Genomic DNA, 24,681 nt, shown 5'->3' with positions numbered 1-24,681 from the left:
CTGTTCCTGCCTTATTTCCATAACCCATGATTCCACTATCCTTGAGAGCTCTATTCAACTCTTTCTTAAACGAATCCAGAGACTGGGCTTCCACTGCCTTCTGGGGCAGAGCATTCCACACAGCCACCACTCTCTGGGTGAAGACGTTTCTCCTCATCTCTGTCCTAAATGGTCTACCCCGTATTTTTAAGCTGTGTCCTCTGATTCGGCACTCACCCATCAGCGGAAACATGTTTCCTGCTGCCAAAGTGTCCAGTCCTTTAATAATCTTAAATGTCTCAATCAGATCACCTTTCAGTCTTCTAAACTCCAAGGTATACAAGCCCAGTCGCTTCAGTCTTTCAACATAAGATAGTCCCGCCATTCCAGGAATTGACCTCGTGAACCAACGCTGCACTCCCTCAATAGCCAGAATGTCTTTCCTCAAATTTGGAGACACAATATTCCTGGTGCGGTCTCATCAGAGCCCTGTACAGCTGAAGAACCTCTTTGCTTCTATACTCAATCCCTCTTGTTATGAAGGCCAGCATACTATTAGCTTTCTTCACTACCTGATGTACCTGCCTGCTTACCTTCATTGACTAGTGTACAAGAACACCCAGATCTCTTTGTACTGCCCCTTTACCTAACTTGACTCCATTTAGGTAGTAATCTGCCTTCCTGTCCTCGCCACCAAAGTGGATAACCATACATTTAAGCACATTAAACTGCATCTGCCATGCATCTGTCCACTCACCTAACCTGTCCAGGTCACCCTGTAATCTCCTAACATCCTCCTCACATTTCACCCTGCCACCCAGCTTTGTATCATCAGCAAACTTGCTAATGTTACTATTAATACCATCTAGCCATTCAGACAGGGAGCCGTTTATCACTACCCTTTGTTTCCTGTCAGCCAATCAAATTTTCAATCCAAGTCAGTACTTTGCCCCCAATACCATGCGCCCTAATTTTGCTCACTAACCTCCGATGTGGGACTTTATCAAAGGCTTTCTGAAAGTCCAGGTATACTACATCTACTGGATCTCCCTTGTCCATCTTCAAAGATACATCCTCAAAAAATTCCAGAAGATTAGTCAAGCATGACTTCCCCTTCATAAATCCATGCTGACTCTGACCTATCCTGTTACTGCTATCCAGATGTGTCGTAATTCCATCCTTTATAATTGACTCCAGCATCCTTTCCATCACTGAGGTCAGACTAACTGGTCTATAATTTCCTGCTTTCTCTCTCGCTCCTTTCTTAAAAAGTGGTACAACATTAGCCACCCTCTAATCTGCAGGAACTGATCCTGAATCTATCAAACTCTGGAAAATAATCACCAACGCATCCACGATTTCTAGAGCCACCTCCTTTAGTACCCTGGGATGTAGACCATCAGGCCCTGGGGACTTATCAGCCTTCAGACCTAACAATCTCTCCAACACCATTTCCTGGCAAATATAAATTCCCTTCAGTTCAGGTCCTTCAGCCACTGTTACCACTAGGAGATTGCTTGTGTCTTCCCCAGTGAACACAGAACTGAAGTACCAATTCAACTCTTCAACAAAGTGTGCCTCAAATGTGGCAGTAATACTTAAGCTGTGGATGGAAACTAGACCTTTGCTACTGAAAAGAAAAAAAAATCGTCTCATATTTGCTCTACTGTTAATGGCTTCTTCCAGCTGAGTACAGAGAAGATATTGAGATCAAGGTTGTCAACAGGTGAGGAAGGACGAATAGCTGTAGATCAGATAAGCAAAAGACAAGAGAAAACCTTGACATTGATTTTTACTCTAGTCAGTAGATAGAACACGCACCAGCTGTTGCCGAAAACAACCCTGGTCCTTTTAAACAGTCAGAGTTTATTACTGTGCCACCAATGAACTGCAGACCCCAAACTGATGTCCCAATATTTCTTGCTAGATCTGAGCTGCTACGACAACAAATCACCCAGAGATTGAACCAGACAGCAGAAAGGTAAGTCAGGAGTGGCATGATTGATCATGGAGAGGAAAAATACTAAGCGGGTTATTCACCCACATCTTTCTTATGGCAGGCCAGCACCTTCTGGCCCCACAAAAAAGAATTTATTTAAATTTTCTGGAAATCATCTTTTTCCTCTGCCCACCTGGTTCACCTGAGCAGAGTATGCATGGCACATGTTCTGTCCAGCTGTTCCTCTAAGTGGCGCAGATAGAGACTCTGATTTTCATAGAGTAATGAGGCTCCTGTCTAATTCAGATTTAAGTTCCAGCAGAAGATGTTCAGCCGAGGTCCCCAGCAAATAAGCTAGTGGCGTGGAAATGGCATAGTGAGTTGTGCACAGTTGTCTTATTTTGGCTGCAACCCTGAATTGGTGGGACCGACACAGCTACATCCATGTGAATTAAAGTAGGCTCTACTGGACACCAGCTGAAACTACACTGGGAAGCTAATGCAATCCACGAGGAAACAAATTCCTCACTTATTTATTAACTGTAGTTATTATGCGACAAGTGGTCATTTCCTGTTTAAGTTCAGGCAGTGACTGTGCCTCTTTGAATCCAGGATTTATACTCATTTCATACGTCACTGTCTGGGCAAACAATGTGCTGAATACAAGCCTGTGGATACTTTCAAATGGAAATCACTGGCTAAATTTTTTCCCTCCTCTTCTATAGCCCAGTGATGCTGAGATTAACTGTACTAACTGTAAACATTAAATGAACAAAAATTATTTAATTAAATAGTCAGCTTGAATCATAAATATCTGGTCAATACAAGATCCATCTCTTATTGTTAAGAAAATAACTAAAAATAAAAGTAAAGTCAATGTCTATCAAGTTTCAATGTTGTATGCAAACTATTCTACTAAGCTTCTACACTTTCTTTTAAAAGTATAAAATCTATCATTTCTCACCCTTTAATCTGAGCGAAACCAGTTACTAGCGTGGTTCCATATAATGCTTTGAACTCCAGGAACTTACTTCCATCCGTCAAACGACTCAGAACCTATAAAATATTAAAATAAATAGTTAATTCTTCAGAGACATGTTCGATGTATTAAAAAATGAGATTTCAACTAACCAAAATTAATAGTTGAAAATAACTTGTTTTATTATATTCATTATCTTTAGATGTACAACAAAAATGGAGGCAAAATGGAGCACGTCCACAATGCTTAAGACTTAATATTCAGTTTATCCACTTATACCAAAATACCAGCATAGGAAAAGTTTATACAAGATCTTGAAAATCAGACTGTATATCTTGAGCAGAATACTACAATGCTTGCTTCTTGGACTATATTTAGTGAAATAGTGCTATTCACACAACTCTTGTTTCAACTGTACAGTGAGCTAACCTTTACAGAGCAACTGTTAACTTCTAGTCCTGATCATAGCCAGTGACCTGGCTGACATGTACACAGGCTGTGATATTCTTCACGACCAAATAACTCTCTTAAATTCATCATCTGGGTTCATGTATGAAACAAAGGCCATTGATAAAAGATACTTCAGGGCACTGGATGTTTATAAAACCATATCACAGCATGATTAATAGTCTTGAAAGGCACATAGAATTGTTAAGGAAAACAACTGAGAAAGAGAAAATCAAATCCACAACCACTGAGTGCAAAATCTGATACAAAATGAGCAAGAATCATTTGACACTACAGAGAAATACCTCACAAGGATAGCACACCAGAGAAAGGCTAAGAAATGGATGCTAATCAAGTCATTCCAAAAATGGTTAAGTTTATGCTAATAAGTAGGGATAAATGATTTCATTAGCCATAGATTGGCTTGCCAATGACTATTCCTAAGTATTCTGGAATATCAGTAGTACAAAAATATAGGCAGGGGTGGGGGAGTTAGTTTACAAATGAAAGAAATGCTTCATCAAGTGAAATAGTCAATAGGCACTCACCCAACCATTAACTATGCTATTTTTAATGATTAGACAAGCAATGATTTTCTAATACATCCTGGAAGACCAACAATTACTACTCAGTTGTATCGAATATAAAAGGTGACAACAAAACTCAATTCATAACACCTAGCTATCTATAAGATTATTAAAGTGCCCAGTGTAGGTATCATTAGCCACTTGCCATCTCAACTCCCTTATGATGCGTATGTGGCGACACTAAGTAAAACTAAAATTCACTGGAAAGTGAACATTCCAGATATATAAACAGAAATAAAATGGAGCTATAAAAGGTCTGTGACTGCAGCTGATTCCAAACATCCCTTGTAGATTTTTACTAAAGGTAGAGTAATGATATAAAAAAATCCATAACTTATTAGAAAATTAATGATTTGTTCAAGAGAAAAGAAAGTGCGAGAACTAAAGTTCTGAAGTGTTAACTCTGTCCCTCTCTCCACAGATGCTGTCAGACCTGCTGAGTTTCTCCAGCATTTCCTGTTTTTTACGCAGGAAATGAACACTGGATGCAATTTTAAGTTGATTCATTTAGTGAAAGCAGAACAGTACAGGAATCAAAATTGCTGTTCAATACTCACAGCCCACAGGCATATTTACTCGCACATTCAACTGGTGAGCCGAGGTACCAGCCTAAATCATTATAGCTCCTACAATTTCTAGAGGATAGCTGTATTAACACATTCGTCTGGATGAATTTTCGACCAAGAGCTGGGAAAAGTATGCACTATGCATCTTTCGTCCATTTAAATTTAATGGAATTAGATTAGATTACTTACAGTGTGGAAACAGGCCCTTCGGCTCAACAAGTCCACACCGACCCGCCGAAGCGCAGCCCACCCATACCCCTACATTTACCCCTTATCTAACACTACGGGCAATTTAGCATGGCCAAATCACCTGACCCGCACATCTTTGGACTGTGGGAGGAAACCGGAGCACCCGGAGGAAACCCATGCAGACACGGGCAGAATGTGCAAACTCCACACAGTCAGTCGCCTGAGTCGGGAATTGAACCCGGGTCTCTGGCGCTGAGGCAGCAGTGCTAACCACTGTGCCACCGTGCCGCCCAAATATGAGGCTCCAAACTGAAAAGCAAAGAATTATTTTTTTGAGATTAGCAGAAGCACATGCCCGCCTCTCACCTCAAAAAGAATACCTTTGGGATCATGACCTCTGTAAACTCTCTGCCTTTACAAATGGAATCCATCTTCCTGATTTTGCTGCCTGCCAGCCTTAACTGTCCACAGGCCTCTGCATGCTGTGCTAGAATGCCTGCAATTTCTGCATCAGGAATTAAAATCCACCCATTTTCACACAATAATGCTCCATACTATTTTAGTGCCTTCACTAAAACATTTCTTTTATAAATACAATGTAAAAATTAATATGAAATGTACCTGAGAGTATATTTATATTCGTGATTGTGTAATTCTGGTTATTGCAGACAGTGAGCAGGAAACTTTCTGACAATAAACAAGAGATGAATTCCCTGTTCCTAAAAATGAAAATACTGACCCCTGCTGAAGAAAATGTGAATTTTTGGATGCCAGATACAGATGAGCTATGATAACTCTCTTGGTCTAAAAAATGCTAATGCTCAATTGCTAGGCTCACACATTATGAGTTTACTCAGCTTTGACGGTCAGATTGCAAATTGTATACCTAGCTCCGCATCTCCAATACCCCTGTTTTATCCGTACAAAAGACTTGGCTTTGTTCAATAGGCCTCTTGGGCATTAACTTATAGAATCTCCAGAGTGAAGAAAGAGGTTATTTAGCCTTTCAAGTTTGCACTGACCCTCTGAAGAGAATCCTACCCAGATCCAGACCCTCACCCTATCCTCGTAACCTCACATTTACCATGTGTAGACTAATCCACCTGGCCTATACACCTCTGGACACTGCGGGGCAATTTAGTATGGCCAATCCACCTTCTGGCAGGCAGATTTGCCACTGCAACACAGCTGTTCATAAACTAACTAGCAGAGGGAGGGGACAAACTGGAAATTTGAGAAGGAAGTTTAAGAAGGAAGTTAAAGGGAAAGTTAGAACAAGAGAAGTCAAGAAAGACAACGGAATCAATGGAGCAGAAAGCTCAAAAAAAGGATCATGCCGTAGGGTCAAGTGAAATAGGGATTGATACAAAGGGTGACGGGAGTAACAAATTAAAAATATTATATATGAATGCATGAAGCATTAGAAATAAGGTGGATGAGCTTGAGGCTCATTGGAAATTGGCAGTTCCGATGTTGTGGGGATAACTGAAACGTGGCTTCAAGTGGACAGGGCCTGGGAAATGAATATTCAAAGCTATACGTGCTATTGTAAGGACAGACTGACTGGCAGCGGGGGTGGGGTGGCCCTGTTGGTAAGGAATGATATTCAGTCCTTTGTGCGGAGGGACTCCGAATCATGGGGATGTAGAGTCAGTATGGATAGAGCTGAGAAATTCTAAGGGTAGAAAGACCGTAATGGCAGTTATCTACAGGCCCCCAAACAGTAGCCTGGATGTAGTGTGTAGGTTGAATAAGGAGCTGAAATTGGTCTGTTGCAAAGATATTACTACAGTTGTTATGGGGGATTTCAACATGCTGGTAGACTGGGAGAATCAGGATGGTACTGGACCCCAAGAAAGGGAGTTTGTGGAGTGCCTCCAAGATTGATTCTTAGAACAGCTTGTGCTGGAGCCTACCAGAGAGAAAGCAATTCTGGATTTGGTATTGTGCAATGAACCGGATTTGATCAGGGATCTCGAAGTAAAGGAGCAATTAGGAGGTAGTGACCACTATACAATAAGGTTTAATCTGTAGTTTGAAAGGGAGATGATGGAATCTGAAGTGACAATATTTCAGCTGAATAAGGGGAACTATGGAGCTATGAGGGAAGAGCTGGCCAAAGTTCAATGGTGCAATACCCTAGCAGGAATGGCAGTGGAACAACAATGGCAGGTATTTCTGGGTATAATGCAGAAGATGCAGGATCAGTTCATTCCAAAAAGGAAGGAAGATCCTAAGGGGAGGCAGGGGTGGCCGTGGCTGATGAGGGACGTTAAGGACTATATAAAGACCAAAGGGGAAAAAGTATAACATAGCAAAGATGAGTGGGAAATCGGAGGACTAGGAAGCTTTTAAAGAACAACAGAGGATAACTAAAAAGGAAATACGCAAAGAAAAAAATAAGGTATGAAGGTAAACTGGCCAAAAATATAAAGGAGGATAGTAAAGGCTTTTTTAGGTATGTGAAAAGAAAAAAAATGGTTAAGACTAAAATTGGGCCCTTAAAGGCAGAAATGGGTGAATTTATTACGAAATGGCAGAAGAGTTGAATTGGTATTTTAGATCTCTGGGGAAGACACGAGCAATCTCCCAGATGTAATAGCGGCTGAAGGACCTGAAGGGAATTTATATTAGGCAGAAAATAGTGTTGGAGAGACTGTTAGGTCTGAAGGCTGGTAAGCCCCGGGGCCTGATGGTCTGCATCCCAGGGTGCTAAAGGAGGTGGCTCTAGAAATCATGGATGCATTGATGATCATTTTCCAATGTTCTATAGATTCAGGATCAGTTCCTGCAGATTGCAGCATGGCTAATGTTGTCCCACTTTTTAAGAAAGGAGGGAGAGAGAAAACAGAGAATTAAAGACCAGTTAGTCTGACCTCAGTGGTGGGAAAAATGCTGGAGTCAATTATAAAGGATGAAATTACAACACATCTGGATAGCAGTAACAGGATAGGTCAGAGTCAGCATGGATTTATGAAGGGGAAATCATGCTTGACTAATCTTCTGGAATTTTTTGAGGATGTAACTCTGAAGATGGACAAGGGAGATCCAGTAGATGTAGTATACCTGGACTTTCAGAAAGCCTATGATAAAGTCCCACATAGGAGGTTAGTGAGCAAAATTAGGGCACATGGTATTAGGGGCAAAATACTGACATGGATTGAAAATTGGGTGGCTGACAGGAAACAAAGAGTAGTGATAACGGCTCCCTTTCGGAATGGCAGGCAGTGACCAGTGGTGTGCCGCAGGGATCAGTGCTGGGACCACAGATTTTTACAATGTGCATTAATGATATAGATGAAGGTATTAAAAGTAATATTAGCAAATTTGCTGATGACACAAAGCTGGGTGGCAGGGTAAAATATGAGGAGGATGTTAGGAAAATACAGGGTGACCTGGACAGGCTAGGTGAGTGGACAGATGCATGGCAGATGCAGTTTAATGTGGATAAATGTGTGGTTATCCACTTTGGTGGCAAGGACAGGAAGGCAGATTACTACCTAAATGGAGTCAAGTTAGGTAAAGGGGCAGTACAACGAGATTTAGGTGTTCTTGTATATCAGTCAATGAAAGCAAGCATGCAGGTACAGCAGGCAGTGAAGAAAGCTAATAACATGCTGGCCTTCATAACAAGAGGAATTAAGTATAGAAGCAAAGAGGTCCTTCTTCAGCTGTATAGGGCCCTGGTGAGACCGCACCTGGAATATTGTGTGCAGTTTTGGTCTCCAAATTTGAGGAAAGACATTCTGGCTATTGAGGAGTGCAGCGTAGGTTCATGAGGTCAATTTCCAGAATGGCAGGACTATCTGACGCTGAAAGGTTGCAGCGACTGGGCTTGTATACGCTTGATTTTAGAAGACTGAGAGGGATCTGATTGAGATGTATAAGATTATTAAAGGATTGGACACTCTGGAGGCAGGAAGCACGTTTCCGCTGATGGGTGAGTCCCAAACCAGAGGGGTAGGCCACTTAGAACAAAGTTGAGGAGAAACTTCTTCACCCAGAGAGTGGTGGGTGTTTGGAATGCTCTGCCCCAGAAGGCTGTGGAGGTCAAGTCTCTGGATACTTTCAAGAAAGAGTTGGATAGAGCTCTTAAGGTTAGTGGAATCAAGGGTTATGGGGATAAGGCAGGAACAGGATGCTGATTGTGGATTATCAGCCATGATCATAAGGAATGGTGGTGCTGGCTCAAAGAGCAGAATGGCCGACTCCTGCACCTATTGTCTACAACATACACATTTTGGACTGTGGGAGGAAATTGGAGCACTTGGAGGAAACCTGCACAGACACGGGAAGAATGTGCAAACTCCACAGTAACCCAAGGCTGGAATTGAACCCAGGTCCTTGGAGCTGTAAGGCAGCAGTGCTAACTACTCAATTTTTGTACAAATGGCAAAAGGATTTGTCTGCTTGGAATCCAGACATGAGTAAGAGGCCTTCCGATTGAAATTTCTCGAGATTTTTGATTAGGAACCCACCTCCAGGAATATTGTGCATTTGGGCAAGTTGTACAGGATGACAAGTCAGAATCATGATAAAGCATGTAGGATTTCATAGGCCACTGGTAGACATCACAGTTAGTTACTGCACAGAGAAATGGTGACTTTGAGGAGTTCCTTCTGAAGAAATTAGGAGATGGGAATTAGATTGAATTGGGAAGATATTCTGCAGGGAGAAAGTGAGGTTTGCAGATGCTGGATGTCAGAATCAAAAAGTATGGTGCTGGAAAAGCACAGCTGGTCAGACAGCATCCGAGGAGCAGGAAAGTTGACGTTCTGAGCATAAGCTCTTCATCAGGAATGTGGAGGAAGCCCAAGGGGAGAAGGTAGCTGGGAATATGATAGGTAGATGAAGATGGGAGGTGATAGGTCATAGCAGAGGGTGGAGCGGGTAGGTGGGAAAGATGATGGACAGGTAGGACAGTTCAAGAGAACTATGCTGAGTTGAAGGGATGGCTCTGGGATAAGGTGGGGGAGAGGGGAAACGAAACTGGTGAAATCAACATTGATCCCATGTGGTTTGAGGGTTCCAAGGCAATAGATGAGGTGTTCTTCCTCCACAGGTCAGGTGGCTAGAATCAGGCAGTGGAGGAAGCCCAGGACCTATCTGCAAGATCTGCCAATTTTCTTACCAACACCTCTTTCATTAATATTTGTCTAAATGACCTGCTGTTGTCATCACAACATTCTGCCTATGGTTAGCCTCAAGTTAACTGCTTTCCCCTTCTATATTACAGAGTGCATAGCACCGGCAGGTCTCAAAGACTTCCTGTTGTTCATTCGTCACCTCTAAGCTGTATATGTGCTGCCCCTGATGGTAGATAGCTAATAGCTCGTTCAAAACATCTCTCAATTGCTTGTTTAACTGTATGGCTGTCACTGCTGTCCATCAAGACTCTTCCTGGAAAAGACAGAAGAAGCTGAAAGATATCTTAATACCAGCTCAACAGCGTTTTTTTCGTCCAATTTTCCTATTGTGTCCCTATCTCCTATATCATTACTTATACATTTTTGATTTTACTTGCAGTCATTTAAATACCAAATATTCTATTTGCTCTTGGAAACATTTCCCTTCATTGTCTAAGATTTAATGTTATGCCTTTTCTGTTCTCCTGCATTAATTCAACCCATTCATAGAGTCAGAGATGTACAACATGGAAACAGGCCCTTCGGTCCAACCCGTCCATGCCGACCAGATATCCCAACCCAATCTAGTCCCTCCTGCTAGCACCTGGCCCATATCCCTCCAAATCCTTCCTATTCATATACCCAACCAGATGCCTCTTAAATGTTGCAATTGTACCAGCCTCCACCACGTCCTCTGGCAGATCATTCCGTACACGTACCACTCTCTGTGTGAAAAAGTTGCCCCTTAGGTCTCTTTTATATCTTTCCCTTCTTACCCTAAACCTATGTCCTCTAGTTCTGGACTCCCCGACCCCGGGAAAATACTTTGCCTATTTACCTTATCCAAGCCCCTCATAATTTTGTAAACCTCTATAAGATCACCCCTCAGCCTCCGACGCTCCAAGGAAAACAGCCCCAGCCTGTTCAGCCTCTCCCTATAGCTCAAATCCTCCAACCCCGGCAACATCCTTGTAAATCTTTTCTCAACCATTTCAAGTTTCACAACATCTTTCCGATAGGAAGGAGACCAGAATTGCATGTAATATTCCAACAGTGGCCGCAACATGACCTCCCAACTCCTGTACTCAATACTCTGACCAATAAAGGCAAGCATACCAAATGCCTCCTTCACTATCCTATCTACCTGCGATTCCACTTTCAAGGAGCTATGAACCTGCACTCCAAGGTCTCATTGTTCAACAAAGAGATTGGGTTGGGATATCTGGTCGGCATGGACGGATTGGACCGAAGGGTCTGTTTCCATGTTGTACATCTCTATGACACTATGAATGGGTTGAATTAATGCAGGAGAATGGAAAAGACATAACATTAAATTTTAGACAATGAAGGGAAATGTTTACGAGAGCAAATAGAATATTTGGTATTTAAATGACTGCAAGTAAAATCAAGTATGTGTATAAGTCTTGCTAAGATTTGCTTTCCCAAAATGCAGCATCTCGCATTTATCTGAATTAAACTTCATCTGCCACTTCTCAGCCCATTGGCCCATCTGGTCCAGATCCTGTTGTAATCTGAGGTAAACCTCTTCACTGTCCACTACACCTCCAATTTTGGTGTCACCTGCAAACTTACTAACTGTACCTCTTATGCTCGCATCCAAATCATTCCTTCAACACTCCACCATCTGCCAGCCAATACATGGTTAATTTTGTCAGCTCCACAGTTTTAAAAAGAGTTTTAAGGTGCCTCATTCTTGCACCCAAATTGCTGGGTTAAAATAAAACTTTCCATAGTCTTCTTTTTAACTTCCAGCGTATTATGGCATTCAGGCTAAAATTTGACTTACTGAAATGCTGTTTAGTGAACAGTTGGACTAGCAATACAGTTAAAGCCCTAGGATTTTGCATATGCTTTTCTGCATAATGTTGACACAGTTACTCACATTGGGGACTGCTTTGTTTCTGGATTTCAAAAGTAAAACATCATCACTGCTTTAACGTATAACATTTTGTATTATTTCAAATATAAATCTATCAGAAATTTAAACCATCTAGATGAAAGAAAATCAGAACACTTGTCGATAAGTGAAATAGTAAGCAATTTCTTTCCACAATGTATGTTAAGAATCTTCACTTAACTTGCTTAATATTTAAAAAAGTCTAAAACACAAGTCTTGTACAGTAAATGGGTTAAATCCCTAGCACCAAGCAGCCTGCCTCATCCCAGCAAATCTGAATGCCAGAGGTCAAGTTCAATGATTGATTGATTTAAACTCTCAATTGCTACATAAAATCCGGCTTCCTTAACTCCTTCAGGCAATGGTGAAGGGAAGGAAGCGTCTCTTGTTACAAGGAGTCAGAAAAAGTTGTGGGGATAAAAGCTAGTGCTGGAAGTGGCATAAAAGGCGAGAGTTAGGAACAGGAGTACCAGGGCAGAGTCAACGGGGTGGAGTGGTGGCAGACTTGGGAACTTTGGGAATATGAGACGATGACCATGGGATGGATGAGGTCTGGGTGTTGGGAGCTGCCACTGACCAGGACGAGAGCCTTTAAATGAGTCGGTGTTTAGTTGAATTCAACTGGTCCATCTTCTGAGTCCAGAGTGAGGGCATCATTCAAAGAATGGATGAGTGCAGGCCAGCAGGGGGACCTGTCACTAGACGGTTTGGGGAGAGTTAATCAAGCTCATCAGGATGCAGGCAAAGGAAGCCTGCAGAAGGTGTGGGAGTGTGGAAGGAAGTTGCAAAGTGGGAAGGACAGGAGGAGAGTACAACAGATCTAAAGGATGAGGAGGAGGATGCAAAAGGTACGTCAGGGAAGAAAGAAGCTGCAACATGTGTGAGAAGGGAGATGAAGGCTACAATGAGTTGGTGGAGAGGTAAGGTGAAAAGTTTGGAAATCCAAGGAAACTTCAAATCATAGAGATGATGTATTCCTTGTAAATGAATATGAAAAGTCTAGTTTAACGCTGCACAACTTCAGAAGGTATCATACTTGGAAAAAATTGCAAGTAGATCCTAATGATCTATAAAGAACCATGTCAATTGTTAAATTTAGATCTGAGATTAAGATGCAGTAATTAGAGTCATAATTACCTGGTTAAAATGTTCCAGCTTTCTGCTTGTGCAATCAAAATGCAAGAACTATGACCGCAGTAGTACACATTTGTATTGAAAATACTACTAGATGTTCTTTTTTCAAAAAGAATTAATTCATTCATCTCAATGTGTGTTTTGAATCAAGCCGGCAGAAGACCATTATCTCCTTCCCTCCTAAAGTTGATGATTCTAGGGATGAAGATCCAGGGGATTCTCCCTCAGGTCCTCCATTTGTCAGGGATTTCTATTGCTCTCTTCCTGAAATTACAGGTGGACAACCCCTATGGATTTCCTCCATCATGTCAATGTTTGTCACAAGAGAAAGTATTGCTCATATGCCCAATTCTGTTCCCATGAACCAGCTACACATACACTTTTCAGCAATGTGTCACTAATTACTAACAATCAGGGGCAAAAACTCAAGCTGATTATTTTCCATTTCCAAGACAAAGCTAATTAAAATGCTCCAACTCCTGATCTAACCATCTCAGTACAGACATTGAATCTGGCATTCAAGTGCTCATGGCGAAAGTGAGGACTGCAGATGCAAGAGATCAGAGTCTAGAATAGAGTGGTGCTGGAAAAGCACAGCAGGCCTCATTCTTGATGAAGGGCTTTTGCCCAAAACGTCGATATTCCTGCTCCTCGGACGCTACCTGACCTGCTGAGCTTTTCCAGCACCACTCTAATCTAGATTCAAGAGCTTCTGTTTCAGCAGATATCATGCATGCTACGAAAGCAAGGGAAGACACTGCACTAATGCTTTGAGACTTACACGACTAAGTAATTGTAGGTATTTCAAAACTAACCAGTTTAACATTTAATGTATGTGCATAATCCCTTGGAGCAAGACCATTCAGTTCTTCAGCTGCGTAAAGAGGCTCTTCAAAGTCAGATATCTTGTTTGATGGAATATCAAGATTTAAAGTGGCGATAATATTTCTGACACATTCATATGCTTCTTCCTCTGTAGCTGCAAAATGATCAATGCATCCGCTAATCCTGAAAAACAGAAACATCACCAGTTTTACAATAGTCTAGTGGAATGGTAAGTATTGAGGCTGTTGAGCAGCAAGAAAGAGAATTCCTGCATCCAAAGTACCTGCACCAAAAGCACGGTATTGAGGTTTCCAGTTGTTGGTGGGAAAGGCAGGAATAGATTGTAAATCACATTTCTCTATCATGTCACAGAAATTTGTACATTTTAAGTTAAAGCACTGCTTCACCCTAACCTCTACAATGATGAGCTGAAAAGTTATGAAAGGAATGGTAAGCCAGTTACTGATCACCACTCCATGTATTCTCTAAAGTACACTTATTTAAAACATCACTATGTTTGGTCCTTCAAAGGTTTAAAAAAGTACAGATAACTGAGAAAACTCAGAAAGCATGGTGACAGTCTAGATGGGCTATAAATGAAGAGGATAGGAAGGTACAAAGTATAATCACATTGTATACTACAGTAATGATATATCTAGCAATGAAATAAGGCAACGGCTTAGTGGTATTATAGCTGGACTGTTAATTCAGAGACCCAGGAAATGTTCTGGAGACCTGGGTTCAAATCCCACCACTGCAGATGATAGAATTTGAAGTCAACAAAAATATGGAATTAAAGTGTCTAGTGATGACCATGAAGCCATTGTTGATTGTTGGAAAAATCCATTTGGTTCACTAACTCAGGAAGGAAACTGCCATCCTCACCTGGTCTAGCCTGACTCCAGAATAATGTGGTTGACTCTTAACCGCCTGTGGCAAATTAGGCTTGGGCAATAAATGCTGGCCTACACAGTGATATAACCTTCATCCCATGAATGAGTAACAGAAAAAAAAGGTCATTTGGTCCAACATGTCCATGCTTGCCCTTAAATGTTTTTGCACTGGTTTCCTCAAATACTTCATGTAGTAGCATGTGGTTCATACTAACCATTCTCTGGGTAAGGAAATTTCAATTCCCTATTGGATTTATTCATGACTGCAGCACAATATAAAATATATTAATATAAATATAGTGCAGTGTTATGGACTGGACTAAACCCCCTTCAAATACATCAAGTTAGGGTCTAGTCTATCTTTTTCTTATTCAAAGGCAAATTAAGATGCTGTGTTCTTGATATAATTTGGCTGGACACTATTTAGCTTTAAGCAAGACACACAATTCTTACTCTACAGTTAAAATACAAACAAAAGAAAGAATTGATATAACTTTAGCTCTACTGGAAAACCTGACAGAAAAATAGATGAGTTAACTACTAAATAGCAACTGTTGCAATATAGTAACATCCCATAAACACACCTTTGGCAAAGACACATTCAGTAAAATAGATTGTCTCAGATTCAATGTTTCTCCAACCCAGGAGGAAAAAACATCAACAGAAAATTCTAACGGGGAGAGAGAACTCAAGCACTTTGTTGTAGAAGGGAAACACATACGGCAGCTTCAAAATCTAAACAACTACTGAAAGCTAAACTAAAACCCTGGTTCCATGCGAGCCTGACTCCAACCATTCATGCTGCTTCTATTGTTCTAACTTTAAAACAAAACCCAAGGCCTCACAAGCTGTTTACTTTACTGGCTTGCAACAGTTCACTTGGTACTTCTGTCTCAGCCTCATTTCATAAAAAAAAGGACAAAATACACATCTTAAATTCATAGTTTTGTCACAATATTAATATAGTATAAAATAATAACTTGAGATTTTAATGGCTAGATTCAGAGTTTTTGGACTTACTTTTGAAAAACAACGGCATTTTACTGACACAAAAGACACCAAATCACATTAAAATGGCTGCCAGTCGCATCACTCTGGGCTACATTCTAGTTAACGGTGACACAGAGCCTAGGAAGATCGCCAGAAACAACAGATCTTGAAGTGATGCTGATAACAACTTGTTGCCTCAAAAGTAATGGAGATTCAGTGCATAACTGGACAATTAACTGTGGCCATGAAACCATAGTTAAGAAGACATACAGACATGAACTATCAAAAACTACTTTTTGGAATGTACAATGAAGTTTTGTAGCTCTGTCAGGGAGAAGTCACATGACCAATCAAGTTATGTATGGAAGTCTGGACTGAGAGAGAATATAACAGCAGTGAGGTAAAGCTGCTATCTCTCCCTCCAAACTAACAGCTAAGTTTTTTTATTTATTGAGTCTTTCCTGATGTCTACATCCCTACAAATAGGCAGAGATTCTTCTGGAAAAGCTTATGAGTAAAAGTTTGTACAACAACATTTGCAGAAGGTAAGGTGACAGTCTGGTCACATTTTGATAGACCATTTCAGTGAGGAATTAAAAGCCTGAGCAGTACAGTATTATTTTATTTCTCAGGGCATAATTTGGCCAAATTTACTTATGGTTACATTTAATCTGTAATTATGTTATTGAATGTCACGTGCATGTGTTGCAATTTGGGACTTTCTTAACTTTTGATGTTTTTATCCAGGTGGGTTTCAGAGAAATTAATTTGAACTCAGACTTCGTTAAAAACTCATAGAACCTGCCTGACTCATCCTTACAATTGGCATATAATGAGTTAACTATTTACATTCATTGTAAAGACCATCCGTTCAAATTTTAAGCACACCTATTATAATCAAACAAGGAAGAAAAATAAGGAGGAAAGCTATCTGATTTGTTCTTACCTGGTCGCAAGATGATCTTATATACATGGCTCTTCTTTCTGATAACCCTACAAGTGAAAACATTTTCACTGTATGTACCATTTAGTCTAACTGGTTTTTAGCTGGCTTGTTAGTCACTTCTACCCTGACTTCAAATGTACTAACCTTAATTGTCATGAGTGCGCACTGTGTGGTACCTTACTGAAGACTTTTCGAAATAGAAATATATTAGATCTTTAATAGTAGTCTTACCTGCACCTTGTGCTACTTCTTTGAATTCAATCAGGTTAGTTAAGCATGATCTTCCTTTTAAATTATATTAACTATTCTTTATTGTGTTTTCAATTTCTATTATAGCTTTGAGTAAGGATTCCATTATCTTTCCAAACATCAACATTAACAAACTCATCAGATTTGTTCTATTTTCTTTTTGATAGAGGAATAACATTGATAACTCAAGCACTATTGTCTTTTCCAATTAATCTTTTATATATGTAATACAGCCTCAAGTATTTATTTCCTAACTTTTTTTTATAAAGTATGCTTGTAATCCATCTCTATCAGGGAATTTATTCTAAGTTTGAATCATTTATCAGTTATCTCCTAAAGAAATCAGCTAGTTCCTTCTCCTCTTCCTTATAATCAAATTTCAGATAACAGAATTGGGTTCAAAAAGGGCCTCCATTGATGGGTCTCAATTTCTTCTGACAAAAAAAAACTCCAGATTCATCTTTGACAATAATGTAAGATTGTTTTTTCTCTTTTCTCCACTGTTAGCCACCCCTTTACACATCACTTCCTTGCTTTTCCACCTCCACTGTCGACATGTTCAAGACCTCACCAACATCTTTATCACACAATTAAAACCAAACATTTTATTTTGTCTTGGTACTTGTCCATTCCTGATGTACGGCTTTTGCCCGAAATGTCGATTTTCCTGCTCTTCAGATGCTGCCTGACCTGCTACGCTTTTCTCTTGAAACTAACAATGAGTTACCCCATCCCTCATTTTCCATGTCTTGTCCATTCTCCTCTTAGCAATAATACTCATCTCTATTCCTTTGACTATATTCACCTTCAACTCTCAATCATCCAACTTCCCAGCCTGCCCTATTCTATCCAGAATTTCAGAAGCTTCCCTCTCCTCAGGTAGTAACTCACCTTTCTGAATTACCAAAATCACTGTCCTAACCAAACTATTCATCAAATGGTACATCTGTCTTCACAAAATATCATCTCAAACACGGAATTTCATGAATGAAGCTCTCCAATCAGATTTCTAACTCTGCTATAGCATCAAAAAGGCCCTAACCAAATCACAAAGGGGATTTGCTGTGGCATGGAAGATGGTGTTCAAAGTGCAGTACTAAAAGATTTTAAAAATTCATTTAATTATTAAAACCAATAACTGGGGATAATACTTTCTCCCAATTATTTGCTCATTTGAATAATATTTTCAATTTTTTTTTTAGGAGGTACAGGTAAATACATTATTGTTTACTACAAACTCCCCACCTCTTCAGCCTCATTCACAGCTATTTTTCATGAGTGAACATTAACAGTGAGTGTCAGACTAGGAACTGAAGCTGGGTAGATGTGGTTTATTACCATTGGCCCTCAGGATGCTGCAAACACATATTAAAATTGAGACATTATTTTGTGAGGGTGATTGAACTGAGAAATCTGCAGGTCACCACAAAATAACCCTATTAATTTCTTTGGAAATTATGAGTTTGTATGTCAATTTGTTATATGCTCCCTCAGAATCTTCTACATTAAGATCACTTCTCATTCTACTAAACTCGAAAAAGGAAATAGCCAACCTGCTCAATCTTTCCACATAAGACAAGCAATTCATCATAGGAATTAGTCGACTGAACCTGCTCTGAACTGCTTCAAATGCAAGAATGTCTTCCTTAAGTAAGGAGACCAAAACTGCACATGGGACTCCAGCATGAGGCTTTGCAAGGTCTTCTATAGTTACAGAAGCCTTCTCTACTTTCATATTTCATATCCCTTGCAATGAAGGCCAACATTATAATTGTAATCTTAATTACTTGCTATACCTACAAGTTAACTGTGTCATTCAAGTGTAAGGACAAGATTCCTTTGTATTGCAGTATTCCACAGTCTCTCTCTTCATTTAAATAAAAGTCCTCCTGCCAAAGGGTTCAACCTCATATTTTCTGATGGAGTATACTCCATTTGTGAAATTAAGTTGCAGAAGTGAGGCAATTTCTTCTCTCAGAGGGTGTCAGTCTTTGGCTGTCTCTTCCCTGGAGAGTAGTGGGCATTGCATCAAGAGAACGAAAGGTTTCGGGGACAGACAGCTGTCCATGATCAATCATCAATGAAGCAGGTTTATGAGCCTCTTTCTGCTCCCGTTTCTTATAGAGTCACAGAGTCGTAGAGATGTACAGCATGGAAACAGACCCTTCGGTCCAACCTGTCCCTGCCGACCAGATATCCCAACCCAATCTAGTCCCACCTGCCAGCACCTGGCCCATATCCCTTCCTATTCATATACCCATAACTGTGCAGGTTTGTTTTCTCTCTCTCGATCTCCTGCAATGACCTCACCACGTGCTTCCTTTGTCTGTTCTTCTCCCTTTTGAAACTGATGTTGTTTTGACTTTTTTTTCCAAAGTTCCAAAACAATGCAACAGCATATAAAACAGTAACTGCTGCTCCTGGAATTCAAGGAAATCACGTCCAGCACCTAAAATACCTCAAAAAAAAAAGGAGCAGCTGTTACAGCCAGAAATTTTTCCCGTCCTCCATCTTGGATTACCCAGAATCTACAGTTCTAAAGCACACATCCTGCAAATATGAACCCACAACTTGCAAACCCCAATAACACACCTGGTCAGTGTGGGAACTGAACCCATGATCTTAGCATTAGTAACAGCACAGTCTAACCATCTGAGCTAAATCTACTGTTTTTAAAGGAATTAGTGAACCAGATGGTTTTTCACGACAATTAAATCATGGTTATCATCAGATTTACTTTTAAACTGAATTCAAAGTTCACTATCTGCTGTGACAGGATTTGAATCCTGGGTCCCTGGATTAATAGTCTAGTGATAATACCACTGAGCCATTGTGTCCCTGTAATTGTATCCTTCAATTCTTGCTGCGGAACTCAAATACCACCATCCGCTGTAGCAGGATTCAAACCCATATCATTACCTGGGCTTCTGGATTAAAGGCCCAGTAACAATACCTTTAGGCCATCCCTGCCCCTGATCTTATGATTTTGGCAATAGACTAATATAAAAATCTAGTGCACACTGAATACCTGACTCAGCAATTAAAGCAATTAGCTAAACTCTTCAAGAATGCCTGCACACACAAATATTTATAAATTTTATGCCACTTAGAATAATGATTCCTATCCCATTATGATCATTTCAAATACTTACTTTGCATGCAGACTTGCACCCCCCAGTTCTTCAGGACTAACATCTTCTCCTGTTGCTGCCTTAACAAGTGGGGGTCCAGCAAGGAATATTGTCCCAATCCTGTCCACCATCACCGTTTCTTCTGCCATTGTTGGGATATATGCACCACCAGCAGTGCAAGAGCCACACACAACTGCTACCTTTAAAACACAATGACATGTGGATATTTCAGCACTGAGTTCGGTGCATTCAGTAACTAGCTAATACAGAAAAGAAAGAACTTTTTATTTTTTCAAAAATAATGGTTTCTTTCATCCCCAATTATTTTCTGCTTTTCTGAATCCTTTCTTCCACAATTTCCAGAAGAAACAGGAGACATCCCAATAGCAATTTGACAGTTACCATTAAAGTTACAAAAAGAAAATCAGGAGTAAAGTAGACCGAAAGTTGTCATTATCTACTTTGTGCTACTGTCAAGGAGCAAATTCATGCCAATTTAAAGCCTCAGCTTTTTGCCCCAACCCATGCTTAGAAAAGATCAGACAATAGGATCAACCTTGAAAGTTAGGTTATTGGTCTGTTCCCCATCACTAACATTAATAGCAGACATTAGTCCGAAGTTCCTGTAAAGACAGGTGGGAGAACTTATTCAATAGACAAAAATAATAGTCTAACCATGTCATCGGTGCCATAATGTAATAGCGACATTGAGCTAAGAGGAAGATGTGGTGTTTACTGCTCAGCAACAGATCCATAATGGAAAAGGCCAACTGCCCAGCAGAAGTAAGTGTATAGAATTGCGTTTTTGAGTAATGAAGAGATGAAGTCATCCCTGTCTCCAGGTCCCTGAATGGCTGCTTAGATTTCTCTGGCTCTATCATACGCCTAATTTCAAGGGATCTCCAAGCCCCTATTTTGGAGTAAACACCTGTGCATTATCCCATTAATGCATTTGAGATTCACAGATCATTAACGTTCATAATAGAAGGACAGCAAGAAGAATTTTCTGTTACCTGAGGAATGCCCAGCGCTGACATTACTGCTTCATTGTAGAACATTCGACCTCCATGGTTCTTGTCAGGAAATATGTCTGCCTGAAAGAGGCACAGGTACAAATTGAGTCTCTACACTCCAATGTACAGTTGTAATCTTATTATCAAACTCACAATGGATTACAAAGACATTTCAGACTTTACCTGCACTAGCCAATAGGCCACAACTGGTAGGGACCCCATCAGTGTAAGCAGCTCAACAGATCTGAAAGAATAACTGATCATTGGTAGAAAGCTGACCAGGCACAATGTTCTAATTGCTACCTCAATAAGATTCATCTGAGGACAGCCAGCTTAAGGAAATTTGTGCAGGTTCTACATTCTTTTGGATGGACTATGAAAAGGAGAATGGCAACAAGAATGTGAAAAGGAAAGCTGGCAGTGAACTGATGGTCTGCTGGTAATCAAACACCTCTGCATGGTAACTGCAGGCAAGTCTCATCAATGTGTATACCCCTATGATGGCCAAACTCTTTAAAGTTAAGGATAAATTTAATGGAAGACCTCCACTCTTTGATTGGTACAACAGCAAAATTAAACAAGTTTAGCATTTTTGTAGATTTCAACATTGATTAGATCACCAAAATAAATACCTTAGGAGGGAAAAAAAAAACAATGGTCTTCTCTTGCTGAAGATGTGCACTAAGTATGGTTTCTTCATAGTAACACAATTTTCCATCTCCTTAATTGCAACAAAGTGTCTTGGATACACCTTCAACCCTATGCATGGTCATCCAATTGACAATGACATCAGCAGGCACAAGGTCAGAATGAAACCCATGTACAGACCAACCATCACAATGATATTTCAAATCTAAGGTCCAAAAGCATCTCAGTGTCTCAAGGGCCAAGTAGGCAATCATGAAAGAATCACTCTGAGAAACTTGAGAGTCACCCGTGTGCACTGAAATGGACACTCACTACATGACTGCTCTGATGAAAAGTCATCTAGACATGAAACATTAGCTTGCTCTCTCTTCATGGATGCTTTTTTTTGTTTTCATTACAGGTTCCAGCATCTGCAGTACTTTGCTCCTCCAAGATTAGACAATCTCAGGGAGATGGTGTACTCTACTACTATCCAATCCTCTCATAAACATTAACATTACTTTGCATCAAACATAGAACAGTACAACCCAGGAACAGGCCTTTTGACCCACCACATCTGTGCCAATGATGATGCTAATCCCATTTGCTTACACATGGTCCATATTCCTCTATCCCCTGGCTGTTCATCAATCTGTCTAAATGCTTTTTAAACATTGCTATCATATTAACTTCTACCATCAACCCTGGCAGAGCATTTCAGACACCTACCATCTTCCATGTAAAAAGAACTGCAATTAAAATGAGATCATCCAGGAGTTACTGCTAGAGAAACTTCATCTCTTTAGGGTTTTGCTCAATGACAAGTCACCACTGTCCAAGCATGATGCCTCCTGAAACATTCCCAGGACTGCTCAATGTATGCTCAGAGAGACACAACACACTTGACTGCATCAAAAAGCAGGTGAATTTCACCCAAATGCCAATCACTAACAATAGAACAAATCTCTACAATGTTTTGAAGTGTACCTTTGAGCTCCAGTTTACTAATCCACCACCAATTTTCACACTGTCAAGTCAATCGTGTTCACATAGAAAGTCTAAATGTCAAGATGTTTATCAAAACACTTTGACCACATCCTCAATAGACTTTGATTCACCAATGATAAAGCAATCAAGAGGCTGTTAAGGGTTTTCATTAACTAGTGTCTTGATGATCACCTTACATTGTTAGAAACAATGCGCAATCATACACCTATCTGGCAAGAAAACTCTAGTAGGTGATGCTATCCCAGCTGATATCAAAAAAATCAAAAGGTCAATACTTGCCGAGAAGATCACTCAACTATTTAAGTCTATAAACAAACAAGGGGTCATTCTGTAAGAATACAGAGATATCTCCATTGTTGACCTGTACAAGCAGTAAGCAACTCCTCAATCTTGCATATAGTCAGGGAATGTTACTCCTTTCCATTGGCAGCAAAATTATTGCAACAAACATTTTGAACACCTAATGGAACATTTTGATCAGGATCAGTTGCCACAGTCAGTGCAATTTCAAAAAAGTGCTGAGGAACCACTGATACGGTATCTGCAACTTGACAACTCCAGGAAAAATATCAAAAATAGAACATGCACCTCTGCACTACTTTTCTTCACTTTGTAAGGGCCCGTGACATATCAGCCATAAGCACCTTTGGAAGGCCTTGGAAAATTCATCACTATGGTTTGACAATTCCATAATGACATACTCATGCGGGACCTATATCATGGTAAGTGCTCTGACCCACTCCCAATCACTGAAGAAGTTAAACAAAGTTGCATCCAGCACCAATCCATTTCAACAATTCTTTTCTTCGTCATTTTCCCCAATGCCTTCCTTGATGGTGATCCTGTAATCAAAATCAAATATTATGTGGATGGAAAGTTACTCAACCTGAGACAACCCAAGGAAAAGATCAAAAGCCCCAAAGGACACATTTCACAATTTTGTATTTGCCAATGACTGTGAAATAGCTGCGAGATCAGAGCTGGAGATGCTGTGAAGCATGGGCTTGTTCTCCAATGTACTGGCTTTATCATCAATACGAAGAAAACTCAGGTAATGTACCAGCCTGCTCTAAGCACCCCTACCATGAACTCTAGACCAGAACCCGTTAGAAGCAGTTAGGTTCACTTATCTAAGCAGTACATTCTCTACGCAGATGACTAGATGCATGAATTGCCAAAAGAGAATTAGCCTTTAATAGAATTTGAACATCAATCTGGAAACAAAGAAGAGCAGGTCTATCAACCAAACTGATATTCTACAGTGTAACAGGTCCTTGCTGTACAGATGCAAGACTTGAACTGTGGAATGTGTACCAGCGTGATGCCAAAAGGCTCAATGACTTCAACTGTCTTCCAGAAGATTCTGAAGACTGGATGGCAGGACAAAATACCAGACACTTGGGTGTTCACCTGAGTTGGCATGCCAAGCATCAAAACATATTGAGACAGTCACAACTGAATTGAGCTGGTCATGCAAACAGAAGAGGTTGAATTCCAGGGTGCATTTTCATGATGGCCAAAGAAAGCCCTATACGTACATTCTGACAGCTTTACTTAAGAGGTTAGCTATTGAGCCCAAGTTATAGGAGAAGCTCCCCCAGGATCACAACATTTGGTGTAATAAAATAACAAAGGGTGTGGACTCCTTCAAAAACAAACACATGCAAGAAACAAAGAGAAAACACAAGAAGAAGAAGAAATCCTGAGCCAACAGCTGTCTAAATCTTAATTGTCTGCATGATCCTCTCTATCTGTAGACTTAAAAGGTACAATTTGGCCTTAGCATGTTTCCACTGAAGTGTTACTAAATGTTTGATGATGGGTACTGTCACCTTTTGAGCATAGTTATCTCAATAGACAAATAAAATTGTGAGAAGTCAGCATTGGTCCGTGTTCTTAAGCTGTCATCAAGGAAAAGAAAGGATTATAACTACGAACTGAGCTACTTCCACTCTGTTCATACTTCATGTTCTGCAGATTTAATCAGTTCTACAGGAATATCTTTCCAATGCACAATGCACTCATCGTTTTGCTAACATTAGCACTATTTCCCCTAACTGTAGGGAACTGATTAATGCTCACCTGACAACTGCTCAAGGTAGCACAGGACCTGTCTCATCCTGGTACTCTGTAGT

General features: G+C 40.3%; 1 protein-coding gene across 1 annotated transcript in view; it reads right to left on the bottom strand.

Moving 5' to 3' along the window:
- si:ch211-198n5.11 (methylcrotonoyl-coenzyme A carboxylase 2) overlaps window positions 1-24,681 on the bottom strand; it is a 73,246-nt gene that overhangs the window by 30,098 nt on the left and 18,467 nt on the right. The window contains exons 5-8 of the mRNA XM_060829783.1: window positions 20,912-20,992; window positions 19,920-20,098; window positions 13,680-13,872; window positions 2,883-2,974 (exon numbers count right to left, since the gene is read on the bottom strand). Of these exons, the coding sequence (XP_060685766.1) occupies window positions 2,883-2,974; window positions 13,680-13,872; window positions 19,920-20,098; window positions 20,912-20,992 (545 nt within the window). The remainder of the gene's footprint in view (window positions 1-2,882; window positions 2,975-13,679; window positions 13,873-19,919; window positions 20,099-20,911; window positions 20,993-24,681) is intronic.

This window comes from Hemiscyllium ocellatum, chromosome 9 (assembly GCF_020745735.1).
Source record: "Hemiscyllium ocellatum isolate sHemOce1 chromosome 9, sHemOce1.pat.X.cur, whole genome shotgun sequence".
Taxonomy (NCBI): domain Eukaryota; kingdom Metazoa; phylum Chordata; class Chondrichthyes; order Orectolobiformes; family Hemiscylliidae; genus Hemiscyllium; species Hemiscyllium ocellatum.
Note: the sequence above shows the minus strand (reverse complement) of the source record. Positions and strands in the feature narration are given on the sequence as shown.